General features: G+C 43.4%; 1 protein-coding gene across 1 annotated transcript in view; it reads right to left on the bottom strand.

Moving 5' to 3' along the window:
• The window catches only part of SFMBT1 (Scm like with four mbt domains 1), a 433,177-nt gene that overhangs the window by 17,657 nt on the left and 388,478 nt on the right, over positions 1-27,042 (bottom strand). Inside the window, exons 16-19 of the mRNA XM_086939186.1 lie at positions 20,713-20,849; positions 17,490-17,599; positions 7,448-7,623; positions 702-880 (exon numbers count right to left, since the gene is read on the bottom strand). Coding sequence (XP_086795312.1) covers positions 702-880; positions 7,448-7,623; positions 17,490-17,599; positions 20,713-20,849 — 602 coding nt within the window. The remainder of the gene's footprint in view (positions 1-701; positions 881-7,447; positions 7,624-17,489; positions 17,600-20,712; positions 20,850-27,042) is intronic.

Genomic DNA, 27,042 nt, shown 5'->3' with positions numbered 1-27,042 from the left:
CCTTTTTATTTACCACCACGTGCCACCAGGCTGGGGGTGGGGACATAGCCTGCTACAACAGTAAGGGCAGTGTTTGTAATTCTTCCTATGATGGCCGTTCTGCAAGGGCATCACGGGCTTTGGCTCCTGGGATCCCTAGATGGACGCGTGTAGTCTATTCTCTGGGCCTCTGTCTCTAGGTTTTAGTATTATTATAGCTTTTTTGTCTCAGACCAAGCTGACCTTTAAGGTGGGTTGGTCTGTGTTATCTGCTGTTAACATTAGATGTCACTCGTTCCTCAATAGAATTCAAAGATATTGCATCTGTTTCTGTTGGGCTGTCTACCATCATTTCATACCATCTATGTTTTCCTTTAGGTGGAAGTTCTAGAGACACACTCATATGTAATAAATGGAAGTAGAAAGACAAGAAGGCAGGATAAGCATACATTCCATTTGGTACTCCCCATTAATCTCCGTTAAGCTCTCTTCCTTGTTGAGAACAAAAGTCAGTTGTACATAGGTAAGTTATTTAAAGGGTACTACACCCAGGACACATACATGTCAGGAATGTAGCCAGTCATAGTTGCATTTTATGCACCCTGATTGCCTACTCTTCAGAAGATGAATCAACTTTAATACTGAAAAGCACTATAAGATGCAATTCATATGGTATTGAATGAAACTCTTTTGTGCGTAAATGTCATAAAAGACCAAAATACCTGAAGAGATCCTGCTGGTGTGGTATCCACAGAAGCAGAAGAACGCTTCTTTTTGTGTACAAAGAAGTGCTTGCGCCTTTTCCTTTTTTTGCCAGGTTTCTTTATGCCTATGTCAAAGTGGCTGTGTGCACCGGGAGGCCTTCCTAGTCTCTTACATTTTTTCTTCCCATAATAGTGCGCTGTAGAAAAAAAAAAGTAGGGAATTTGAGCTCAACAGTAGTATACAGGTAACATCATGATGTAAGGGAAAGGAAGTTTTTAGTCAGATAAAATAACCATAGGCATAGCAATCTAGCCTGTAAACGGGTACATACATACTGGACTGGCCAGCACTGCTGAACAGCCAAATAAAAAACAACAAGCGTATAGACATTTCTAAAATAATATTTTCACCACCCTTTATCTAAGTTAGGAAATCCATATATTACCATATCTGATCTACTATTGTGATACATCTTTTTTCTTAAAACCTGTCTTGATTTATCTCCTTTTGGCGTAACCATATTTGTAGTTACTGTACATTTAAGGAGTTAAAGACTTATGTGTTTTGGTAATACACGTTTGATATTGATATGTTTTAAGAATCATTGTTACATTTAAAGGGTTGACATGAAAATATGCGAAACCTACTCAAGGGATCTGAGACTATATAGGAAAGTAAAAAATAATAGCATATTAATAAGGTATATATACATTAAAAAATAGACCATGTTAATGCTATGTAAATGTAAAAGATAACAATGAAGTTGGTATCCTTAGCTCGATTGAGGGAACAAGTGCAAGTACAGCAAGAAGAATCTAGTATGCATGACAGGTGGCCTCAATCGAAGCACTTAAATAAGCTGACAAAAAGAAACTGCATTAGGAGTTAAAAAGACAAAGTACTATCCTGGAATCCTGCAAACTGATTAGATTCTGAAAAAATACAACTTTCACAATGAACTTAAATGTTTGATTTTGTACACTTTGTGAATCAAAAAAAATCTCATATTTTGCATGTTTGTTGGGTTAATTCCTGTGTCTGTATTATAGTGTATTGTAAAAATTGTTTACGTCGCAGTCCCCAGATGCCATTAGCAGTATAAAGTGGGTCGACCAAAGTGAAAAGGTTAAGAACAACTTTTTTAAAGCACATAATAATTTGAAATCCTGATTATGACAAAGCAGACAGGTTACTTGACATTAATGCAATATACAAAAACATAGTTTAAAACACAAACTAAATGTGACAATTACCCAACAAATAATTGGTCATAGTCAAACAAAAACCTATAATATCCCCAATAATGATTTTTGCAGATGGGAAATGTGGGGTCTTGAAATCTAAAGTTCTAAGCTATCTCTGTACTATCTAAACTAAATTCTTAAATGTAGAGTGGACTCAAACTAAAACGTCTTGCAGGACCGAGTGGGCAATACGCCCTCCTTGCCAGACCTGGCTGTGAAGACAGTAGTGCTTTGTGAACATGTGCACTGACACCACATTGCAGCTGGGCAGATGCTAAGGACATGCATTCTGCGTGCCAACACAGTGGTAGTATTCTTAGCCCAGGTCGAACGGGGTTTCAGACCTTCTAGAGGTTGCTTCTTCACCAATGTGTAGGGGATCTTAATACAGAAGACCGTCTACATCGAAAGGGTCCTCTTCTGCAAAGCCTTCCCTTTCTTTGCCCCAGAGAAGCCACAAAAAAAGCTTATCTTTCACATGATGCTCCTTGGTACAATGAATGTAAAATTAAAATTTTTGGTCTCCGAGGACCCATTGGTCATCGTGAAAGTAGTCACAACTTTAGGAAAAAAGTTCGCTCAAGCTCTCAGCGCCAAGTTATTCGGGGAAAAAGGTGATTTAGGGCAGTGGAACCAAGTTCATTCACATAACTAACTGACATAATCACTTTAAGGAAGATAGCCTTTAAAGTCCGAGGACACAGCAAGCAGTTATGCATCAGCTCAAAGAGCGTACACATGAGAAATATCACAATCAAGTTAATGTCTCATTGTACAATCACCAATGGTTTGAGAGCAAGAGTGTGACACAATAGGTGATTTAAACAAGGACAGTTGGTCCGGCAAACATAGCAAGGCAAAAGGGCCAACAAGTAATCTTTAATAGTGCAAGAACTCCCTGAGCCAAAGATGAAAAAAACTAAAATGTTAAACATTCAACAGCCTTGCTTGTAAAGGGTCAGTCTGGAAGATGGCACACCAGGCCACAAATGTGCTACAGGAACCCACCACAACCAAGGTACATGGAAGGATATCTGGTGGCAAGGATGACAGCACCACTTCAGGTGGAAGATCAAACACAGTCAACTGTTGGCACTCATTCTCTGTGCATGGAGGTGCAGATTCGGCTGGAGGACCCTGCTGTGCTACTGCAATAGAATTGTCTTTCTTCTAAAGTGGTAGCCTGCTCTCAGGACAGATGCTCAATACTAAGAAGTTCAGAGTACCAAACTCTCCTGGCCCAATCTGGAGCCACTAGAATAGCTTTGGCCAGGTTATTTCGGATCCTTTTCAGAACTTGGGACAGGGAAGGCAGAAGCGGGAAGGCACACAGAAGTCTGTGTTCTATTCCAGTGTGAATGCATCTCCTGGCAAATGTTTGATTGTAAACTCCAATGCACAAGACTCCTAACAATGTACATTCTCAACTGTGACAAAAAGACCCATTCAGGGTTCTCCCCTTTTGCCGGACGATACCATATAGAACCTGGTGATGCAGATGCCACTCGTGGACTATCTGACGCAACCTGCTTAGTTCATCTGCTGTGGCATTCAAGGACCCTGCAGGTGGTTCATGATCAGGGAAATGCCCAGACACTCCATCAACTACAGAGGCACAGAGCTGCCAGGCATAGGACTGAGGACCCAACTACGCCCTGTTTGTTGCAATACCATATGGTGATATTGTTGTCCTGAGAACCTGCACCAGCCTCCCCTTGATGGATGGCAGGAAGGGCTTCAGAGCTCGATGAATGGCCGACAACTACAACAGATTGATATGGAGCTGGACTGCCTTCGGAGACCAGAGTCCAGATCTCCACATCCCTCAGCCCAACAGTGACGTGCCCGTCACTGTAGACCGTGGGCATTCTCCTCCAAAATCTGGAAGGCATCTGATAGATCTCATTGATGATGGGCGAACTGGAACTTTACCTTCAATTGTAGAGCCCGCATATGCCAGTTGAAATACACAACACAGAGGATGCAGGAGGGTAAAAGCCCAATAAGCTTCAGAGATCCAGGACAAAGGCCGAAAGATCAGAATCATAGTGCAAATGTTTTTGACTCTTTGCGGTGGACGGAAAGCCCTCAATGGCACTGTGTCCAGAAGAGTTTTGATTAATGGATGCGTCTGTGAAGGAGTCAGGTTCGACTTTGGCTCATCGATATTGAATCCTATAAAATCAGGTGGTTTGCGGTCATCTGGAGGTGGTCTACGACTGACTGTGGTGATCTAGCTTTAAACAACCAGTTATTGAAGTGGGAAAAACTGGTATCCCCAACCTCGCAAGGCGGGCAGCAGTCACCACTTTTATGAATATCTGCATAAGCAAACAGAAAATGCTCCTGGCCAACCTTAAACCACCGAGGTCTGTGGGACTGCAGGATACATATATGAAAATAAATGTCCTGCAGGTCCCAGGACACCATTGAGCCATCTGTGTCCATAGCAGGCAGTATCTGGGCCAGCCGGAGCATTTCAAAATTGTCTCTCCTCAGGAAAGCTTTCAGAAGTTAAAAGCTCAAGAGGCTAGAAACCCCTGCACTTCTACAGCACAAGGCAATATCAACTCCCTCCTATATCAGTCTGCAACCGTATAGATAGCTCATTTGAAGAGTAACAATTGCTTCTCTTGTAACATATTCAACAGGTGCTCCTCTGAAATTTGCTCTGATGTGGGTGATCGATTTGGTGGGGCAAAATGAAATAGTCGGGCCCAGCCATACCAAATGATCTGTAGGACGCATATGTCATACATGATTCATCGCCATTCTGGAAGGAAGTGCTCAATCCTGCGCTGCCACAGGATGGGCATTAGCAACTAAGGGTAAACTGGAGTGGTTCAGTGGCTGTTGCCACGGGTAAAGAGGACAGGGAGGACTGACGCCGCTGCTGACCTGCGTGCTGCTTACCAGACCCACATCCACAGAAGGAGCGGGGTGTTTGCTGTACTGGTTGGAGAGACTGTCTCATGTATAGGCCAGTGCCTTGGAGTAGCCTCTGAACTTTCTGAACTAATGCGGCAACTGCTTGCCAGGGGTCAACAAGCCCAGGGAGTGAGTTGTGGCTGTATTTTCTTTGGAGCCCTCCAATTTCACTGAAAAGGTGTGAACCATCAAAAGGCGGATCAATGTGAGTGTTTGTACAGCTCAGGAAAAGCCTATGGAATACGTCCAGGCATGTCTGCAGCATACAACACTGGTGCTAACTGCCCTCACTAGCAATGAGTAGCATCTAGGCTAGGTCAGGTCTTGTCTATCATGGACTGCAGAACCGAAGGGCCCCTAATGTCTTTTGGAAATACCGGGAAGATCTTGCTGGGCATGTCCCAGAGGGCATGTGTGTAGTAACGAAAAAGCCTACAGCATATACTTATCGCAATGCAGGCTGACAGAGGATAACATATGTTGCCAAATGCCTCAATCCTCTTGGATTCCTTATACAGAGCCAGCCGTCGTGGGGAATGAACTGTAATTTACCTTACTGGTAGGAGCCTAAACCACAAGGCTCTCTGGGGTAGGATGTTTAGTAAGAAAATCAAAGTCACTAGGAGCCAATTTGTGATGCCAAGCCACCTGCCCATTCTCTGGCGGGCAAGAACAGGGCTTTGACATGAGCACATCAAGGTATCTGTGAGAGACTCAAAGAAAAGCAAGGGCCGAGACGTAGCTGGCCCAGGCTGCAGAATTTCCATAAGGATGTGTGTTTTTCTCTCGACTGAAGACAGTTGTAATCTAAAACCTCAGCTGCTGGTGTCCCAAAAGGTGAGTATAAATCTGCCTCAGGGGTGACCAGGCTCACTGGCCTCTTCTAAATACATGTAAAAGTTGCCATCTGTGTAGTGAGGTGGGAGAAAAACATTTCATTACCCACCATCATCATCATACCCATCATGGGGTGTGCCTTGTTCAGAATCAGAGTCAAAAAGATAATGGAGTCTGTTAGCATATCTGCCCTGCTAAAGGCATCAGGTCAGAGTTCGGCTGTGTCCAACATGGTTATCGGCACCGTATCCTTTTTCAGCACAGGTCGTGACTGTACAAGTGTCAACGTGGTAGGGCCCTACGCAAGTCTAAGAGCTTGTATAGAATTCTGTACCAAAGTAGGTACAGGGCTCTAAATGGGTCCAAAGAATTCAAACAGCGCTGAGGATGGATCTGCCAGTGGTAACTTGGATGGCGGTCCCTGAGGCTCCACGAGGCATGAAAGCATGCCAAAAGGGAGCAGAGAGAGCACCAAAAATCAGCAGCATGGCCTCCTTGAAGGCCTCAATCTGATGTTGCTGTGCTGATGGCCTAGGGAAATCAAGGCACACCAAAATCAATCGGGGCAGAGTGATGGGATGGGATTGTCTTCTGCTTCACTTTTTTTGTTTTCGTTTAGATTTTGTATATGACTTCATGACTTCGACCACGCAGATGACTTCTTATGTTCGGTGACATAAATCATCGCTTTTTGACTCGAATTGCCTTCAGGTGCATGAGGGCACATTTATTACACAACTTTGAGACATGAGCCTAGTATCAACACCTGTTGTCTACAGTCATGGCATGGTAGAAAACCCTGTCATTTTAGGAGGAGACATTGTTCCCTAGCACAGAATTTTGTTTAGATGTAATTGAAAGCCACACTAAATTGGAAGCACAGCTCTGTATCGGTTTTGGAAGGGGCAGAAAAAAAGGAACTGACATAAGCATGCAGGGGAGGCGCTTTTAGGCAAGCTCCGCTCCATAACATCTGGGGCGGTATGGAGCCAGCGCGGGATCACACACCACCACCTAACAGCATGAGGGAACATAACTGGAAAAAAGTTTCTCGATCTAGTCTGGCACCTGAGAGTATTCTTGGATGAGAAATCTGTGGTTATAAGTATCCATCAAAATCCCTGCAAGCAATCCAATCTTCCAGCACCACCTTATCATTAAAAACAGGATCTCATGTGCTTTCATATGATCTCTTGCACACATCTGCAACACTAGCACAGGAGCTCATGAAAAATAGATTATTTTGTGAAGATCAACTTTCAGATCCGTATAGATTCTGTTGTCTACTTATAGTTCTAGATCCAGTCCCAAAATAGGGCTATGAGTTTAGGATGCCAAAACATATGATTGAACTTCAAAGAATGGGCCTTCAACGGTGTAAAGCATTATTTTAAAGTGACCAATTTCTCATTTGGTGTCCACAAATGTTTGTGGGAAATTGTTGGCTGAACATGGTGCAGAAATAAATAAAGTAACAAATGAAATCAATGAAATAACCTTGGAGCAAAACGAGGACAACTTCAGGGAGCTTAGATGCTTATAGCACATACATCACATTCAGCTTCATTTATAGACACTCTCCCTTGGACTTGTCAAACAAAGTATGAGATCATTTATCTATCCAAGAAAGGAAAAGCTATGGGCCAAAATATGTACAGATGCAGTCCCTTAATTTCCCTGCATACTAGCACTGCCAATGCTACTGTCGTCAGAAGACACTATTGTGATTCACATGCAATAACAGGTTTACTCACTGTATTTGGTCTTTGTCAGCACAGAGCAGTTTTCTGAACACTTATCAAGCACCATCAATGGGCCAAAGAGATTGGGGCAGCACTCCAGTTTAATGCACGTCGTCCTGCAGAACTCATTCACCCGGTCAGCAGTCCTCACAACCTCCACTGTGGCCCGGTAACTTTTCCCTTTATACCTGCCATGAAAAAAAACATGAACATTATCGATAAACCATAAAGTTAGATACATTTTGTTAAGAAATGTTAACTTTAAAACCTATGGGGAGTGCCCAGTGTTCGGGGATGTGAAACAGCAACACAGGACCTCAGATGCTGAGTTTATCAAGGGTCAGATAAAGAAAAATCTTTGCACTAGACTAAAGCGGAGTAACTTCCTTGATTATGAAAAATATACAAAATAAAAGAATTAGCAGCTGCAGTGCAAGGATGCACTACGGCGTTAGGCTTTTTCCCCAAAGATGTGCAACATTGTAAAAAAAATAAAACATTTTGAAAAAATGTGTGATGAAGGAACCGTTACTGATTGTTACATCATTTCACTGGCATGCACATGCGTCAGAAGGGATGTACGAACCAGCAGAATGATGCAGCAGCCATTTGCTATAATTTTGTATTTACCGATCCAAGATTCCAGATGCTACTTGGATCAGTAAATAAAAAAAATAAAAAATAAATTCTTAGCCTGCCAGCACAATTTAAAATAATAAATGGGGGATGGGTGGGTGTGTGAGGGAGAAGCAAATGGGTTGAGTACGGGAAAGCACAGCAGAGAGCAACACTGAAGGTAGGGAGAAGCAAACATGGAAAGAACACAGTGTGTGGTGGGCAGAGAAGAGAAGAGCACAGAGCATAAGAGAGAAGCACATGAGAGAGCAAGAAGCACACACAAGTGACAGCAACTCGGGAAACAGCGTAGAAGCACATGAGGGTGAGAACGACATGGAGCATGGGGGAGCGAGAAGAGAGCTGGAAACACATACACCACACTCATTGAATGGTTAACCAAGAAAAAAAAAGTTCCCTAAATGTGAGCAGTGGAAGGATAGAAGCCAGCCAATCACAGAGATGGTAAAGAGGCTATGCTTTGGGGAGGAACAAACAAAATAGGCAAGCTGGGACATGGAATGCCTCAAATAAGAAGTGAGTAAATACGAGTGACAACAAAGTCAACAAATAGTAAGTAATGTTCATGATATAAGCCCCTGGAAGTTTATGGTAAGCATCACTAGGCTTAAACCTTTTTGGAGAGGTACAAACAATTAAGCCTTGAGAAAACGAGTTAACTCATGAAACATATATCGGCAGATCTGAAAACTTATGTGAGAAGGGATACTAATTGAGAAGATGATATCATCACAACGTGTTTGAAATATAAACATTACATTCAACTACTATGATTACAAGGATTGAGTTATATTTTGAAATCTACGTTGGCAGGACATTTTCATAATGCCTGAAACTTTACGAGGTGTGCCTCAAATTTAAATTGAATATGTGCAATTATGCATACAAAGGATAACTGATGTTGATGGTACATAGTGCCAGGCATATTTCCTCTATACTATTTATTCTATTATCTAAGTAACACAGGCTTATGGAAATGGTTTTTCCAAGGAAGGGTCATGCAAGTGGGCAATGCAAATGTGAACAACCAGAAAGAGGACAAAACCATAAATAGTGAAATTTACAAACAGTGACAAACTCATATGTTTGAAACAACTGCCCTCACTCACACACAAATGTGTGTGACATGCTTCATCATAGGGTCTGCTGCAACGCCCTGGCGTAGCCACGTACAGGGCGGAGCATAGGGAGGGGGAACATATAACGTAAAGGAATCACAAACACTAAACGTGACAAACAATGTACTAACCAAGACGTGTCAGTACAAGACTGGGTACAGTGATAAGACAAAGTGCAGTCACAAAAGGTAGTTTAAAACTGGCTCATGGATACCCGATATCCCTTTATTCGTTGGTTCCAAGGTCAGGATTAAAATTCCATAACGGATGGTGGTGTTAAGGAAGGACTTTTAGGAACCTATAACACCCCTCCTAAACTGCTGGAGTCAACATGTTTCGACCTGGGTGTGCCCCAATCAGTAGGTCACATTGGTCTTCGTAAGGACGTTTATCAGTCCCATATGAAAACTCCTTACCTTGATACGTAGTCAAGGAGATAATGCTAGATCTAATTGATCTTGTCCATGTGGAGGAAGTTCCGTCAACACGGAGTACATAAACTGCGAAGAGATAAACAACATTCCAAGAGGTATAATCCAGACACATGTACCCCCTACCAATGTTGTTTAATTCTTATTCCCCTCCAGATTACAATACTGTCAACGTATAGGCAGGCAAAGTTGACAAGCGGCTGTTCCCTTCAGCACGCTCTGATGCTTAATTTGTACAAAAAAATAAAATAAGTGCAGAAACCCAAAGGTCTTCTTATGACCCTCGTGCAACCGTCCATTGAACCATTCGAAAGTGAGTATTTTATACAGCACTTTCTGAAGTGAATTTCTTCAAGGTGGTCTCTGATTTAATGCTTAGTTAAAATGAGCCACGGTGATATTTAATAATTTTCCTAGAATTACACAATTTAGTCAAGTTTGGAAGACAGTTTTGAGCTCTGGATTCCTGTTGACATATTGTGCAAATCATCCACTGAATGACACTTTCCTTCTGGTTCCACCTTATCACCAAAGGACAATGCTTTGTGTTTATTTCATCACTTAAAAGTAGTGAACTATGTTCATTGAATACAAATATCATATGTTAAATCCACTTGTATATTTGTATTGAGTGAAAACAGAGCAAAATCACGAAAATAAGTAAACGGGAAGGCAATATACTATTTTTATGGCAACCAGTTGCTTCACCTGATAATTACAACAAGCATTTGCAATGCAATAGGCCTCGCAGTTGTTAGAGTTTGAGCCACTGGCATTGTAAATGGCACTGCCTTTTATTTATGTGTTGTTTTTTAAAACATAAATAAAAGGCATTGTCAATTACAATGCCAATAGGTTAAACTCTCGCAAATGCGAGACATATTGCATTGCAAATGCTTGTTTTTACTGTTCCCGCAATAAACCACAACTATTGATAAACCGATCAAGCCTCCTAGTTTCTATTTCCGCCCATCCCACCCACATCCGGCTTTTTGCACTGCCTCATGGCGGTTGTGTTGCCAATGAGGACCTGCTCCAGTCTCCTCTAAAAGGATGGGAGGAAGTCTTTCAGGGTCACTCAAAGCTTTGGAAGACTGAAAGGAGCAGGCTATTTGCTAGTAAGCAGATGCCTTTGTTCTCCAGCTCTACCAGGTGACTCCCACGGAACCTAGCAGAGACGCAAGTGCCAAAACTGTGAAGTCTGGATGGAGAAATGAGAAGGTCTGTCACAGGTCAGGTTAGTGTTGGTCTGCCTCCACAGAATAATAACCTGAGCTATTCTCCTATGAGATTTGGATGGAGTCAAAGTAGCAGCCCTGATGCTGGAACCAATGAAACCTGAAATTCCATTGTAGAACCCACACATGCCATCTGGCCTTTGGGACCAGGAGGATGTATGAGGCTAGCACAGTTCAAGAAGCCTCAGAGCATCCTCACCGAGAACAAGGATTGAACCCGAAATATCAGGATCATATCCTGAATGTTATTAACTCACTGGAGCAGTGAAAAATGCATGAAAGCCACTGTGTCTAGGACACACCCAATGAAGGGAATTTTCTGTGTTTGGGCAAGGTGAGATTTCAGCTGATTGATAAGGAACCCCAAAGACGTCAGGAGTTCAGCCATCTTCCGGATGTGGTCTACGGCTGAGTGCGACTAGTCCACCTTAAGCAGCCAGTCATTGAGGTACAGGAGCACTTGCATTCCACACCTCCAAAGGTGGGCGAGCACTGCCATCACTTTTGTCAACAATCAAATTGCTGATATAATAATGGAGATGTGCATGGCACATTGGAAGTGTTCTGACCCTATAGTGAACTGTGGATAATGCCATTGGGACCGCAAAATTTGCATAAGCATTAGGAGTTTATCATTTCTAAGAAAGGTATGTAGAGGTAAGAGGTCAAGTATAGGCCTGAGCCCTACATTCGTCTACTGCACATAAAGAGCATGAATATAACTACTCTCCAAACAAGGCATTCACTTAATAGCATACTTGGCAGCAGAAGGCTGACTTCTTGCAGCAAGATTGCAGAATGGGTAACTAAAGAGTTGTTCCTATGTGGATTGGGGCTGAAGGGGAGCTGGGGGAACGGGCAGGGAGGCTAGGAAGGGCATGGTGTAGCCCTTTTGAATGATTTGCACAGGGGAGAAAGCAAGTCCTCCGTTGGTGACAGCTGTAAACTTTGTAGTTTACAGCTGTCCGTCCCAAAGTCCAGCTGGAGGAATAAATAGCCAGCCCCTGAATAGTGGAGGATCCTCGGACAAGTGGCGGGCCTGAGGGGCCTCTGGGGAAGGTGGAGAAGCTGGCGTAGCAACCAACAGCGAGCTGCAGAAGAGAGGGTCCGAGGGTCAAGGCCGAGGGACGGCAAGGAGCCCTCCCTGGAAGACGCCGGTGAAAAAGCAATGACGCTGCGTCCCATCTCCGGAGAAGAAGAGACCAGGAGATGACAATCCTCCAGAGAGGAAGGAACCTCTGGAGTCGAGTCGAGGACCCGACGCCGGCTAACAGGTGCTGGTGCAACGTCAATGGGCGTCAGAGTGGCCATCGGGGGGGCCGAGTTAACCTCCACCACCACGTGCTCCCTAGGAGAATGGGGCGGGGTCGGAGCTGGGTAGGCTAAGGAACGGCACTGAAAAGCCACTGGATCGACCTCACACGAGGCAGCCACCTGCGTATAGGACCGAGAGGGACTCAGGAAGGCGTCTCAGGCCCCAGCTTCCACCCGCGGCACCTTTGGCGCCAGCCCGGCCTCTGGCAAGGCAGCCACCTGCCCAGAGGACCGAGGGGTACTTGAGGACGAGCCCTGAGTCCCGGTGATTTCCTGCGCTGCCACAGGGAACCCCGTAAGGATTTACGGCGAGACAGGGACACCGTGGGTCGAAGAGGGGAACCCCGCACCTCGACGACACAACACCCCCACAACCTGAAGTCGAATTCGTCGGCTTCAGAGTAGAAGCCGCCGGCGACTCCGCGGACGGCCCCGCGCAAGGCAAGGGATCTGCGGACATCTCAGGAACAGTAGGGGGGGCCAAAGAAGCCTGCAGAGCCATAGAATAGGCTTCCATTTGGGCCTTAGTCGCCCCGACGCCAGGAAACTGTGGGTAGGGTGGCGAAGCGCGAGGGCACACGTCCCAAGGGGAACCCGCTCCCTCTGCAAAACGAGGACACGGCCTCGGAGACAAGCTGCAGGACCTACCAGTGGGCGAGCGACAGCCTTGGGGCCATGGCGAAGGGCGATGCCGCAGTCGGAATCGGCGGCTCCTGGATTCCGAGGTAACATAACTTAACATGTACTTTTGTATAGCGCACATATCATCCGAAAATCTCAAAGCGCTGAATAACAGGAGCATATTTTTACCCAACTCAATGGTACTCATTTTATCGACCCCAGATGGATGAAAGGCTGAGTGGACCCGCCAGGATTAGAACCTGTGACCATGAGGTCGAACACAGGCCCCTGCAGTGTATGCATTTGTCCACTGCACCACCAGACTTGGCTCTAGGGGACGGGCGCTGTGACGAGACCGACCTGGACAAGCAGGGCGACAGCAATTTCATCCGGCGCTCCCGCTGGGACTTCGGATTGAGGTGCTGACAAGCGCTGCAGTGCATAGAGTCATGGTGCTCGCCCAAACACCACATACAGATAGGGTGAGGGTCCGTCGCCGTCATGGGACGCGCACAAGAAGTGCACGTCTTGAAGCCCGAAGGCATTCACACATTGTTCCTCAACATAAAAGCGTGAAAGAAGGCCTAAAAAAAGGTCAGGACACGATATGGATCCGCGTTGCACGCGGAAAAGAGAAAAACTGATGTCAGCGCGCTGGGGTGGGGCTTATGTGACCTTGCTGATGTCACGCCCGCGGACGACGCCAGGGCGGAGTCAAGTGGTACTGCCCACCAGCGCAGAGATGCTGTGGCAAAGAAAATTTTCAGGATCCAGTCTCACGCCTGGGGATAATTCTACGTTAAGGAATCTGCGGCTAGTAGTCTCTATCAGATTTATATTTTAACTGCTACCTCTTCTTATGTTCAGCAAAGTAGAGTTTTGCATCCTGCTGCCGGTTTACCTTCGAGTGCATGGGAGTAGACTTATGGCATAACGTTGAGCAATTAATGGCACCTAAGCACCAAGGACACGTCATGCAACAAAACTTGAATGAATCCTATAATTTTCTTAGAAGACATTGTCCCTGACACACAGCTTCAGGTATATTTTGAAATGGCTGGAAAACCGTCAAAGTGTGGACTGAGGTCTGGATCCGCGGTGAAAGGCATGGAAAGAAAGGAACTGATGTAAGCACACAGGGGTGGTGCTTACATATTGCTCTGCTCCATCACTTTTGTTGTGGTACAGAGTTACAGCGAAACAACACTACAACAGTGGGTGCATTAGAGCACTGCTATAATATTTTCGAGTCTGGCTCCCAGATCTATTCTACAAGCGAGGAGTCTGCAGTTAAAAGCATTCATCAGAATTAAATATTTCCCTCGGACATAATGCAGGCACAGATGTTTATGCATCACACACTTTATGATTCTTTCTCCAAGTACACTACAACTAAAATTATTTTCGATTCTGCGCTGTGTAAAGTACACCTCCACCACTAGTCATCAAGAGGGAATGCACAAATATAAAGTATTTACCATTGTAGGAAAGAGCCTTTTCTGCATGGTTGCCCACTTACTTTTTGTTAGATGGCACACATTCCTGTGTGTCATGTCTGCTTAGCACTGCATGATCCCTAGGTAAGTCGCCCTTAGGGCAGGATGCCCTATACCTCATGCGAGGACCTATCTGCATGAGCAGGCAGGGCCCTCTTATATCTAAGGCCATTTTTAGATATTATAAGTGCCCAGCAAAGCCATCCTGAGTATACGGTCTAGAAACTGGTCATTACAAGTTTACTAGCACCATAATGGCTTTACTGAATCCTGGGATGTTTGGTATCAAACATCTCAGAAAAATAACCCTGCACTGAGTCCAGGGCCAGATTTATTATTCCATGCACTCAGGGTCCCTTCTATAGGGCACCCATGAACCAAACCAACCCACTCCATGCTATCAGGAGCAGTCCCCCTTGCTGGCTCACCCCCTTTTCGGCGGGAAGCCAGGTAGGAAAAAATCCGGACAGCTTAGAAGATGTGCCCTCTCTGCTAACCCCACCCCTCAGGTGGGGGCGGCGAGGTGAAGCCCACTCTTCAGTGCCCATCAATTTGCAGATGGTAGGCGCCCTCCAATCATGGTCAAGGATTGTGCCCACTACCCGACGTGGGGTGAGCACACTAAGGGTGTAGTCACCCTAAGTACAGTATCCCATTGGCTACTACCGCAAGACTCCTAAAACGCCCCCTAAATACAGTATTTAGGGGGCAGCCCTGAAACCAGGATTTCAGTATTGATGACCTAAGAAGACTGGAATCCCAAAAAGTCACAACAGTGAAGACTCCAGGCCCAACTGACTTGGCCCCAGCCCTTCTGACTTGCCTGCAGTTCCGAATCCCTCTGCAAAGAAAATGACAGCTCCAAAAAGAGTCAGCAATCTCCCGACTTGGTGAGGACCGATCCCTTCTTCATCAAAGACTCAAGACTCCAGAGGATAGTGGTCCTGTCCACCAAAGAAGATCAAGACCCTCCGAACCCAAGAAACCCTGCTCCAAGACTTACCTCTGCCCACTGTCCATGACCCCCTGTCCAAGTGTCCAGCAGTCCTGAAGTGTTTCCTCAGCAATCCTGACCTCCAAACCATCAAGGTATCTCACCTACAAGGTACAGTGCTGATGCCTGCAGCCTATTCACGATGACCCCCTCGACTGCAACCTTAACGGTAAGGAGAAACCCAATGTCCAAAGGAGTCCCTGTAGTCTCTGACCCAGCATCTTGGTGACCAGATTCCGAAGTGTCCTGATGCCGAGGGACATCCCTACTTGCCTGCCCTGCTGTTGGTTCCTCCCAGAAGACTTCCTAGACCAAAACTGCAGCCGACACCCCCCTTAGGATTACATTGGGCTCCCGACACAGTCTAAGCACCCTACACCCGCCCGCACCTGTGCTGCTGGTGGAGTAGTCTAGGTGCTAACTTTGGCCCCCCTTTACTCTCCCCTTAACCCTAGGAGCTTGTCTGTCCGCAAGCAGCTACCAACCAAGGTGCCCTTTGCCCCACTGGCTAACCTTGGCATTCTGCACTCTGCACCTGGCCACCCTAATGTCACTGGTGGTGCACCTGGAGTTCTTACCTGAACCTTGGGAACCCTGGGTTCCATCCCCAAAACTCAGTTACCAAAACCGTTTACTTACCTGCAAACTTAACACTGCTTTTTCCTCCATAGGATTGCATGGAGGGGTTTTCTCTGAAAATAGTGTTAACCCTGTTTTGTACTGCAACAAAGTAACTTAGTGTCTTCAAATGAGTTAACCTGCTTACTGATGTACTGCAATGCCTAAAATGTTAGTAGGCTGTTTTGCTCTAAGCTAGAAAAGTAACTAAAAGGTAACTAGAAAGTAATCTAAAGTAATTATAAGTATTCTAAAGAGTTTACAACACATTTTCTATAATGCAAAAGTAACTTGTATGATTCTACAAAAAGTATACACCATATTTTGCAAAGTATTATTGTATATAAATCACTTACCTGCTACTAAGTAAGTCTTGGTTCTAGTAATACAAATAATAAGAAACACCATTTTCTACAAACAAATGTACTGGATTGAGTCTTTGTGAGTGTGTGACATCATTTCTTGCCTGAGAGTGTACAACAAATGCTTAAGACTGCTCCCCAATAAGCCTGACTGCCCAACCACACTACCACAAAAGAGAGTAAGGTATTATCTACTTTTGCCTCACCTATAGCTCAGGGGATCCACTGGACTCTGTGCACACTATACTTTACATTGGTATAGTATATGCAGAGCCATTTTCCTACATATATGAATAGAGTTTAGCTGAAAGTTCAAAAGATAGACTGAACAGAGACTTCTAACTTTTAACCTGTGGCTAATTTTCACATTTATAGCGAATGACACTGTATAGCATGGACTGAATGACCCTGTATAGCATGGATTGAATGACACTCTGTATAGCATGGACTGAATGACACTGTATAGCATGGACTGAATGACACTCTCTATAGCATGGATTGAATGACACTCTGTATAGCATGGACTGAATGACACTCTATAGCATGGACTGAATGACACTCTGTATAGCATGGACTGAATGACACTCTCTATAGTATGGACTGAATGACACTCTCTATAGTAAGGACTGAATGACACTCTGTATAGCATGGACTGAATGACACACTGTATAGCATGGACTGAATGACACTCCGTATAGCATGGACTGAATGACACTCTCTATAGCATGGACTGAATGACACTCTCTATAGTAAGGACTGAATGACACTCTGTATAGCATGGACTGAATGACACTCCGTATAGCATGGACTGAATGACACTCTGTATAGCATGGACTGAATGACACTCTGTATAGCATGAACTGAATGACACTCTCTATAGCATGGACTGAATGACACTCTATAGCATGGACTGAATGACACTCTGTATAGCATGGACTGAATGACACTCTCTATAGCATGGACTGAATGACACTCTCTATAGCATGGACTGAATGACACTCTCTATAGCATGGACTGAATGACACTCTCTATAGCATGGACTGAATGACACTCTGTATAGCATGGACTGAATGACACTCTCTATAGCATGGACTGAATGACACTCTGTATAACATGGATTTTAAGCAGGTGTTAGCACAAAAGCACCGACAATTTATTCAGCCCCAAACATTGCACAACAAATGAAAATATAATCCTTTGACAGGTGAAATTAATTAAACAAGTACTTTGCTTTGAGGACCTCCCCATGTCCCAGCCAAGACTCTTCCTCATCCAGCTGTAATTCTCGTAGGACACGGCTTGGTTTGTAGGCAGCGTTGATTAGCAAAGACAGGACCTGCATCGGCAGCGGGGGAGGAGAGGGTGGATGCAAAGCAGAAAGAGAGGGAGAAAATCACTCATTATTTGTACAACAAATCTGTTTCTGAGAGCTGAAGAAGATTAGGGGCTTAATTCCATTCAGTATGATTAATTAAACGGGGCAAAACAGCATGGCATTAAATGCTCATTCACAGTGGGATTTTACAGCACGACGTAGCCAAGAAAAGATCAAGCAAACAATAATAGGCATGCAAGTCAGAGCATTATAAGATTATGCTAGCAAAAAATCCTCTTAGAGCCAATGTGAGTCATTAGAAAATGAAGGAATCAAAAAAGGAGCAATGAGACTGGATTTTGTCATGGTGGCAGTAGGATAAAGTGACCCTGAAAGAAATGTACAGTGGAAATGTTGGTGAAAATATAGGTAGTAGGCTTACAACTTTTCACTTTTATGCCTGGTAAAAATGAAAGCAAGCGAAGATATTATTTTAGAGAGCTGGATGAACTGACAAAAGCATTCAAAGGTACAAGGAATCATTGAGGCAGGGTAATAAAGATGATAGAAGTATTGTAGAGCATCAGGAAAGTAAACTATTAAAAACTGAAAAAAAGCAAACCCCATAAAGTGAGGAAAAAGAAAAAAGATATAACAGAGAATGTGGATAAACATATTGTGATGTTAATTACAAAAGTGAAAAAGAAAAAGGGTCCATGGCCACACTACAATTTGCCACACAGTTTCCACTCAGACGTCCAACTCCTTATAACACCGGTGCATCACTAAATCCAAAATAGTACCCCTTTGATATTCTTGCAGCTAGTCATCATCTTCCACAACCATGTGGGCTACAATTAAAAATCTTTTGATTCCATGCCAGAATCACACACAAAGACACTTCACACTCAGTGTCACTGGCTTCCTCATTACAAAATGGTACCACAAAACATCACAAGAAATCCATTGGCACATTTATCTTACCAGTGACATAACCAAACAGCTATGTGTGCAACCGTGCAGCTAATACTGTCACAGTTTAGGTGTGAGATTGTAACCACTCCATTAGAGAACATAGTTAGAAGTGGTTTATCATATATCCATATTAGAAATGTTGTACAAACAAATTATAGGTACTTTGGTCAGCTACTCAAAGCTGAAGACAGGCGTGAGCCAGATGCTTGATCTGGCTCAGCTTGTGCTTTTCTTGGACCCAAAACAAGCCAAGTTTGCATGTGGTGTCTGCCAGTCACCACACTCTCCTTTACACCACTACTAACTCCAACCTTTGGTCCTACAAACACTTCATTCTTATATTTGACGTTGAGATATATCACCAAAGGCTCCCATCTTTTACTTGTGAGACAAATTCTCATCTAAACCACTACTACCTCCACCATTTGCTCCTACAACAAACTCTTCACTCTTATCTCTGCCTTTAGTACACATCATACATTACTGATATTGGCTAATACTTGAGACACAATCACAGTAGTCAATAACATCTTATGCGTTTTCATCCATGTTTCCCAAACCTTCATAATATTAGTCTTCCTCAAAAGGTGGTACCTGACACTTATTCTTAAGTCAATTTTTCAAAAGTTAACATAGTTTTCAACAACATTAAGGCAATCTAAATTATTAAAAAGCATCTTGTGTCTATGGAAAGAATATCAGATTTGTTTTCTTTATTTTGACTCCAGAGCATTTCACCATTTGCTTCTATACATACCCGAGATCATTCATAATTTGAATTCCTTGATTCAAAACATCTGCACCCATGTTGTGCCTCACTAGAGTTACCATTCTTGTTTTAATATAAAGTCACGCGCATCAAGTGCATCTACGTATGTCTCCAACCTTCCCTCCCCCTCTCCCTCTGCTATGGTGGCTCCCCAATGATGTTGGGGAAAGAGTGAAGGTGTTTGGATTCCCTTGATGTTATGACTACCAGAAATGTCACCAAGAGAAGAGAAATCAATAATAGATAGCAGACACTGGTGAAAGAGTCAAACCAATCACCTTCATAATTCACAGAATGAATGAGCAGTCTTCATCATTGCAAACGAGAAGAGTAACATACCTGCCCTTAACACTGAGCTGCTCAAGAGCATCCCTTTCCTCTTGGCCCACAGAACACAAGATGAAAGAGGTATTTTACTAATCCTCTGCAATGTGATGCACACAACTCCTACGGACAGGTCTGCTGTTGTGCCCCAGGTATCCACCCTAAGTTCTCCAACCAACTTAGGGTACTCCCCATTTTTTTTTATAAACGAGTCACCACTGCCCTGGCTACATTCCTCAAGGACGCTTTTCCAAAATTTAACCAAAACAACTCTCCTCTTTGAACTACAGTACTTTTCATTCAATAGAGACAGTTGCAATAGGCATGCCAACCCCCATGACATCAATCCCAGAAACAGACTTTGGCACACCCAGCATATCTGCCAGCCAGTGCTGAGGCAAGAACAAGGTCACCATAGGTCCAGGTAGAATGTAAAAATGTTGTTAATCACAAAGATAATCTTAATTAGAACATTGGAATTTTGGTAGCTCCATTGCAAACAATGGAGTAGCTCAGAGCTTATAATGGCTGGTATAAGCCCGGAGCTCCAACATTCCAATTTATCTTTGTTCACAGCTTTGGCAGAATGTTCTAATAGCCTTATAGCCCTTCGTAGCAAGGCTATACCAGCTTTTAAAGTCCCTCTGCTTTGTTAAAGGCCCTCGCCTTCGGCTCGGGCCTTAAACAGTGCAGCGGGCCTTTAATAGCAGATATAGCACGCTACGGCAGGCTATAAGGCTATAGTAATCTAATGACCAAGCCCCTTTTACTATACAGAGACAAACTCCAGAAAACTGCAGTTTCATTTGAAAAGTTGGACTGCTGAACATCAATTTGACTGAAAAAAATGAGGCCCGAATCTGGCCAACCACTGAATAGAAAAGGTTATGTTACAAATGTACTGCACACAACTAATGTCATTTTCTGTGAAACAGGTGGGGAAAAACAAAGGCGTAGCAGTGTCAATGAGCAAGCAGCAAAGTGCAAAAACACTTTAGGGCTCATCAACAGATGACACATTTGCACTGCGCATGCCTCAACATGGATGCTATGATGTGTGAGTTACCTCTTTCAGAACAAGCACACAGTTCCCTGGCCCCACAGATCTAGGCAGCTCTGCAATTCTTCCTTTGTTTAGATAAGGTCCAGAGAAGCAGCGATGATTAAAGTAGATCTTTGGACAGCAGTACTTCCTGTTAATAACTACAAAATAAAAAAGAATAAATAATTAAATTACTGTGCAAGTTTCATTTCCTTTTCCTTAAAGATAACATTTTAAATGAAGGTGTTACTTGGTTTTTGGCATAATTTGATAAGTGATGCAAAATAGGTGTCTTTTTCTACCAGGAGCACGCATCTATTGTAATTTAATCCATTTATTGTAAGCAATATGTGAGCTCATTTTCACATTTCCTATATGACTGTAACTTATGTGGCCAATTATAATTATTGTAATCTATCACATATACAAGAAACTTTGTAGCTAACCATGTTGATTTCTCAGCATCAAATTGCACTCACAAAGCCAACAATCGACCCATGAAAAAAGAACTAGACACTGTCTTTGTCTTTCATATCACAGCTTACAGCCATCTCGCTAAACCTCACAGTTCTACATTTTTGGACAAACCTATTATCACCCAGCTATCTTTTCAAACTAATTTCCTTCCCTAGTGTTAAGTGCCTGCACAAGACACCATGAGCAATCCTGCTTCTCTATACACTTTGGGGTGTAGCCTCACTGCTTTTCCTTCTAGCTCAACTTCACACAGAACAAATAGTTGAAGACCAGTCGTGTTCTGCTATGGGAGTCCATATTTGCCTTCCAATATTTCGCCATATGACTATTCCTTCCTTTTCAGACCTCTCAATTATCACTTTAGCCTAATATAAAAATTAGAAAATGGAGCCAGCATTCGTTTTTTTATAATGTACTCGCATGCTTCATAGGCGACACATCGCCACGGCAGCAATAACCATATCAGCGTATGCTTCAAGCATCTGCTTGCTGAGCCATAAATTCTACTTTTACTGCAGGTTTTCAACCAGACAGAGACACAAAAAAATAGTGTATGTACTTGGTCATGATTGTACCATTCATCTAAAAGAGCAGCTTTTAGTAGTAGATTATATTTTGGATCTCATACCATCAACTGGCACTAAGTGTTTATACCCATGTATGTATGCATGTACATACTAATACTGTTAAGATCAATGTACGTACAATGTGCAAAACTCCTTTGCAATATAATGTTTAACCGCATGCGCGCTAGCGGGTTTTCCCGCTGTGCGCTGAAATTTGAAAATCGCGGGTAACGTGACAAAGCCAGCTCGTCATCCGCGTAGCGCAGGTAACGCCCATGACGAGCTGGCTTTGTCACCAGCATCGAAGGGGTTAAACATATAATAAAAAACTAGCAAGAATGCCAATCTTATTGATGTATAATGACCTTCCAAACATGTGAAAAGTAGCTGAAACATGAAGCTATGGAACTCATTTAGAGTTTGACAGAGCGGGTGAAAAACTATAAATATGTCATTCACACACTCTGCCAGAGACGCAGCTCCTCAGCCCAATTCAGATATGCAGGAATCACAAAGTTTCTACTGGAGCGGCTCGACCTGGCTTCCCAGTAGAAACCCTTAACTGGTGGCCTGTCCACCAATGGGCCACTAGTATGTAGTGGTGCTCGCCCCACTCTACATACGGTAGGATGACAGTCAAAAATAAATAAAAACTGACCAAATATGCAAGGAGAAACTGCCATGCAATTCAGGGACACTGTTTTTTTGTAGAAAATAAATAAATAAATCCTGCTTTATCGAGTGCGACCAAAACAACTTGGCACCCACTCAGCAAGCAATTCTGCCTACAAAACATCTGCATCACTAGTGGCAACTCTGAAGGCAGTGAGATCAATGCCAGGCAGGCAAGCATCCCACAGTAAGGCATGTATTCTTCCACCTGTGGAGGAGAGGCCATATAGTCTTCTAGATGATGAGAATGCATTCACCCAATTTTTAATTACCATTTATAATACTGAAAACACAAGCAGGATATATTACGGATATTGAAAAAAGTCAAAAACAGTAAAAAAAGTCAAAAACATCAGAGATAAATTTGCACAAAACAATCATTTTATTCATATTGAAGGCATTAGTACAGTCAGAATTGAACAACAGCTGCACAAAAGGCTATCTAAAGCCATATATTGGACTACAGAGCCAGAACACTCAAGCTGTTAGTAACTTTTAAGACATGTGGTCCTACATGTAATTCTGAAATGAGTTTCTCGGTCTTACAAGAATACTAAACCACTCAGACAAATTGCACCTGCTTTTCTGTGGGAGAGGCTCTGAATGTTGAGCTATTACATTTCATTTTGAATGACAAGTAAGCCCATAATGGCAGCCTGCAGCTGGCAAACGTCTACTGTGCTACCTAAAATATATTACAAGCCTGACAGCTAAGCAGACACATTTTTATCAAAATTCTGATTACAACAACTTAATTAGATGAAATTATACAAGTGGTTCATACAGGTGTAGATCACTCACAAGCATCTCAAGGAGCAAAGAATCACAGCAATGCCTCCCTAGTCAGACCAGGTCAACACAATGCAAGCGCAACACGAAGGCCCATTCTTTTGAAATTCTGCATTGTGAGGAATCAGCACCCGTTTGCAGTGTCCCCCTACTTTTCGCCCCCATTTGGACTACCAGGTGCTAGAGGTCCGACTTTGATTGTGCTCTAGGATCTGCTAAACAGGCACAGGGTCAGTGCTCTAATTATATATGGTAATTGGGTATAATTACAATTGGCAATGACAGCCTCCTGTATGTCTCTAGTATATAATAAGGCAAGGGGGGATTCAAACTACCTATAAATCCCTAGTATATAATAGGGCGGGCGGTTTAAAGGCCCAGTAGAATTTCTACACTGGATGGTGCACTGCTGTGTTGCCTGCTGTCATTTTTAATGGCAGCTCTGCTTTGTAGACTGTCTGTAAAAGTGGAGTATATGCAAATTCAACTTTGGAATGAAAGGTACTTCCAAAGTGGTAATGTACCTTAGTTGTACAAACAAGTCTGCCCTAAAGTCTCCCCTAGGTGCCACAGGGGCGATGTTGCATGTAACTACAAGCAGGGACATTATATTTTGTTTTAACTCATTGTAGCATTTTAGCTCCATAGGCTAACATTGAAATAATGTAAAACAGTTTAACTACTGATATGAGTGACCTAAAATAAGATTTCAAGAACTTAACATTGATAATTATAAATCCAACAACTAACTATCACAACTAATACAGAAAATAGGTTGTATGACTTTCTTTTCTTTGAGCTAAAATACAGCTTTCTAGCCTCATCTCCTGATTGGTCAGCCCTTAACAGGCTGAGCCAAAAATACTTTGATGAGGTAATAAGTGGCTTTCATAGAGATATAAGTTATCTGACAGGGAACGCTCTGCAGCTGACGAGAACAGACCAGGAAGGGGGCTGAGTAAATCAAACTGGGATTCAAAGAGAGCAGGACAGTAAGGAAAAGGAAGAGGTGTGCCTTGTAGGACACGAATATGTCACACTTTGGAGAAAGAGGTCATGCTTTTGAGTGGCACGCTGCACCTCATTGGACAGGGGTGCCCCCCCTGCTTTTCACCCCAGATCATTAGTGAAATATGTGGGAGCTGCATAGAAACTCAGAGCTGCTGCCTGACACTAAAAGAAGGACTGCACTGCTGGAACCCTGTAGGCTTGCACTTTGAAGGACTGCGCCTGCTGCACACTTGGAACTTCAGTCTTGAGGACTTTGCCTTGCTTCGAAAAGGATTATGGAGTGGACTCCCTGAAAGCAACATGTTAACAGAGCTGCCCTGCACCATCTCCCTCAAGAGGCCCCCAGCCTGGAGTGTGTCCAGTAGACCTTTAGGGGTTTGGCCAGGTGCACTGTGGGACTTGGAGTCCCAAACTTCTAAGGACCATCTCAGAGCTTCTAGACCCTTGGAGTTGTGTTTTGGACACTGAATCCTCACGAGGAACTTCAGGAAGAAGTTACAGAAGTTTGGAGAAGCTTATAGCAACTTTCGGAAAAAGCTCCATAAGTGGACTGACTCGCTGACGAGAGTCAGGCCGCCGATGTTGAACTGCGACCCAGCCTGGATTTTAGGTTCGTCCCGCTGAAAGCTCTGGTGCTCAAAACTTCCAGGATTTCGAAGAGGCATCGTGTTGAGCCAAGCCGCTGTCGACTCTCATCCCAACCTGAAGAGGAGCCTCGCCAGATGATGAGAGAAAATCCTCCAGAAAAGTTTTTAAGTGCAGAGGTTAAATTTTGAACCAGGCCTCCAACTTAGGGTATCCAACCAGGGCTCCATCGCAATCAGTCTCAAAATTTGACTTTGTCCTGGTCAAGCCCAACCAATGTCCCAAGTTGGCGCTATATGTTTTTAATCTTTAAAAATTCATATCTCTAGTTCCCTATATCAGAATTTCGTCGTTTTGGTGTCATTTTAAAGATACAAATATTTCCTACTTTTATAAATTGGTGTGGGAATTTTTTGTGTATGCTGTTTCTCACTTATTTAATGTAAATGCTTTACATACCTACCTCCTGTGTTAAGCCGGCCTGCTCGCAGCCAGCTACCAAGGGTTGAGACGGAGGCTAATTTATTGAGACCTTGACTCGACCTTATATTGCACTGGTGGTCTTATTGCTAGTGGGGAATGCATACTTACTCCTTTTGATAATCCTCCTTCCAACCTACATGAACATTGCTAAATATTCAGAAATATGGAGCCCACCCACATCGATCAACAGCCATGACATATCATGGCATAGTATTTTTATATTCATTCAATGAAAATGCCTAATCTTTTAAGGACGAAACAGATTAACAAACACTGAAGCAATCATACCTTTTGTCCCAATTGAAATCATTAAAATAAATCCTTTGATCCAACAGTTACTGGTATAGATGAGCACAAGATAGAAATCCATTTTATAAGGCAAACAGCGGCTTGTGGTGCCATCTATTCAGCCGTGCATCTTAAGCCTGGCTGTAGAAACCACAACAGCTCACTAACAAAAGGGATGTGCCGCTAGCACACGAACACATGGTACAGAGTTCCAAAATCCCAAATGTAAGAGTGGATACCAGGTGCCCTGGTTAATTTATTTTTTTGTATGTATTCTATTTCCCTTCTGGCAAATAATTAGAACTCTTTTATGTTGCTTCTGCCCATGGCAATGATGCAAGAGAACATTTCCATAGCAATCCCTTACTAAAAATAGAGTCAGTGTGGCTGCAATGGTTTTGACTAAAATTAGATTGGTTTAAAAAGAGGAAGTTAATTTGTCTATAACATACATGGCTTCATCGAGCAATAATTACATTAACATAATATAGTGATGACTGACTAGCCATGGTGAACAAAGCCATGACAATCTCAGTATTTGCATACAAAAGGATATCTGCATATTGAGCAGACTAGCTAGGATATGGCATTTGCAGTTTTTAACAAAGCAGTAACAAAAATTACAAACACATCTGCATGACAATCAGAAAAGCCATTGATCAATACAGAACAGAATTAAAGACAACTCAAACCAAAAGAAGAGTAGGCAAGTGATACCAGAGCAATATTCCCCTTACACTCAAAGTTCTTCCTAGGTTCATGCATAATACAGGCATTATGAACCCACAGGTTACAGTCGTACATCACTGATGGCACAGCAGATGACTCCTAGTAAACAAGGTAAAGAGTTGGTACAAACAGATACCTGTCTTGACTTGATGCATCCTAATACAGACTATTGGAGTACTAATGCAACAAATCATGGCTTGCTTTAGGAGATATGTAGGACTGTAACAGAGTTATTAAAAGTAAGAGATACGTTTTAGGTTTGCCACATGTGCCAGAACACACTCAGCAAGTCCTTATCTTGGATGACCAAGACCACCCGCTACCAAGGCCAATAAGACGACTACTTAGAAATGGTACTACCAAGCAAATGCTGCAACACTACCATTGTGGAATATCTGTGGAGCACAGATGGGTCACACAAGCCAGTGGGATGTGTGGCTAACAAGCATTTCACAAATCGGGTCCACAGAAAGTAGTGCAGTCCCTTGGGAGTTGCCTGACTGAAGCCACAACACCCATTCCATGTCACCTCAAAACATCACTGCACAAGCGCTATCTTACTGAGCCCATCCACTGCTGCTTACATAGGGACCAGAGGGAAGGAAAGAGCAGATGTCATGGACACAGGGCCACTGCCAGGCCCTGTCTACTGCTGATCTTCAAGGAGCCTCAATACCAAATACTCATATCTCATCCATGCATCTTGGCATCTTACCTAAAGAAGCAGACGAACCCTACTTATCTGTAAGACTTG

Source organism: Lissotriton vulgaris, chromosome 9, assembly GCF_964263255.1.
Source record: "Lissotriton vulgaris chromosome 9, aLisVul1.2, whole genome shotgun sequence".
NCBI classification, from domain to species: domain Eukaryota; kingdom Metazoa; phylum Chordata; class Amphibia; order Caudata; family Salamandridae; genus Lissotriton; species Lissotriton vulgaris.
The sequence above is the reverse complement of the archived record's forward strand: the minus strand, read 5'-3'. Positions and strand labels throughout refer to the sequence as shown.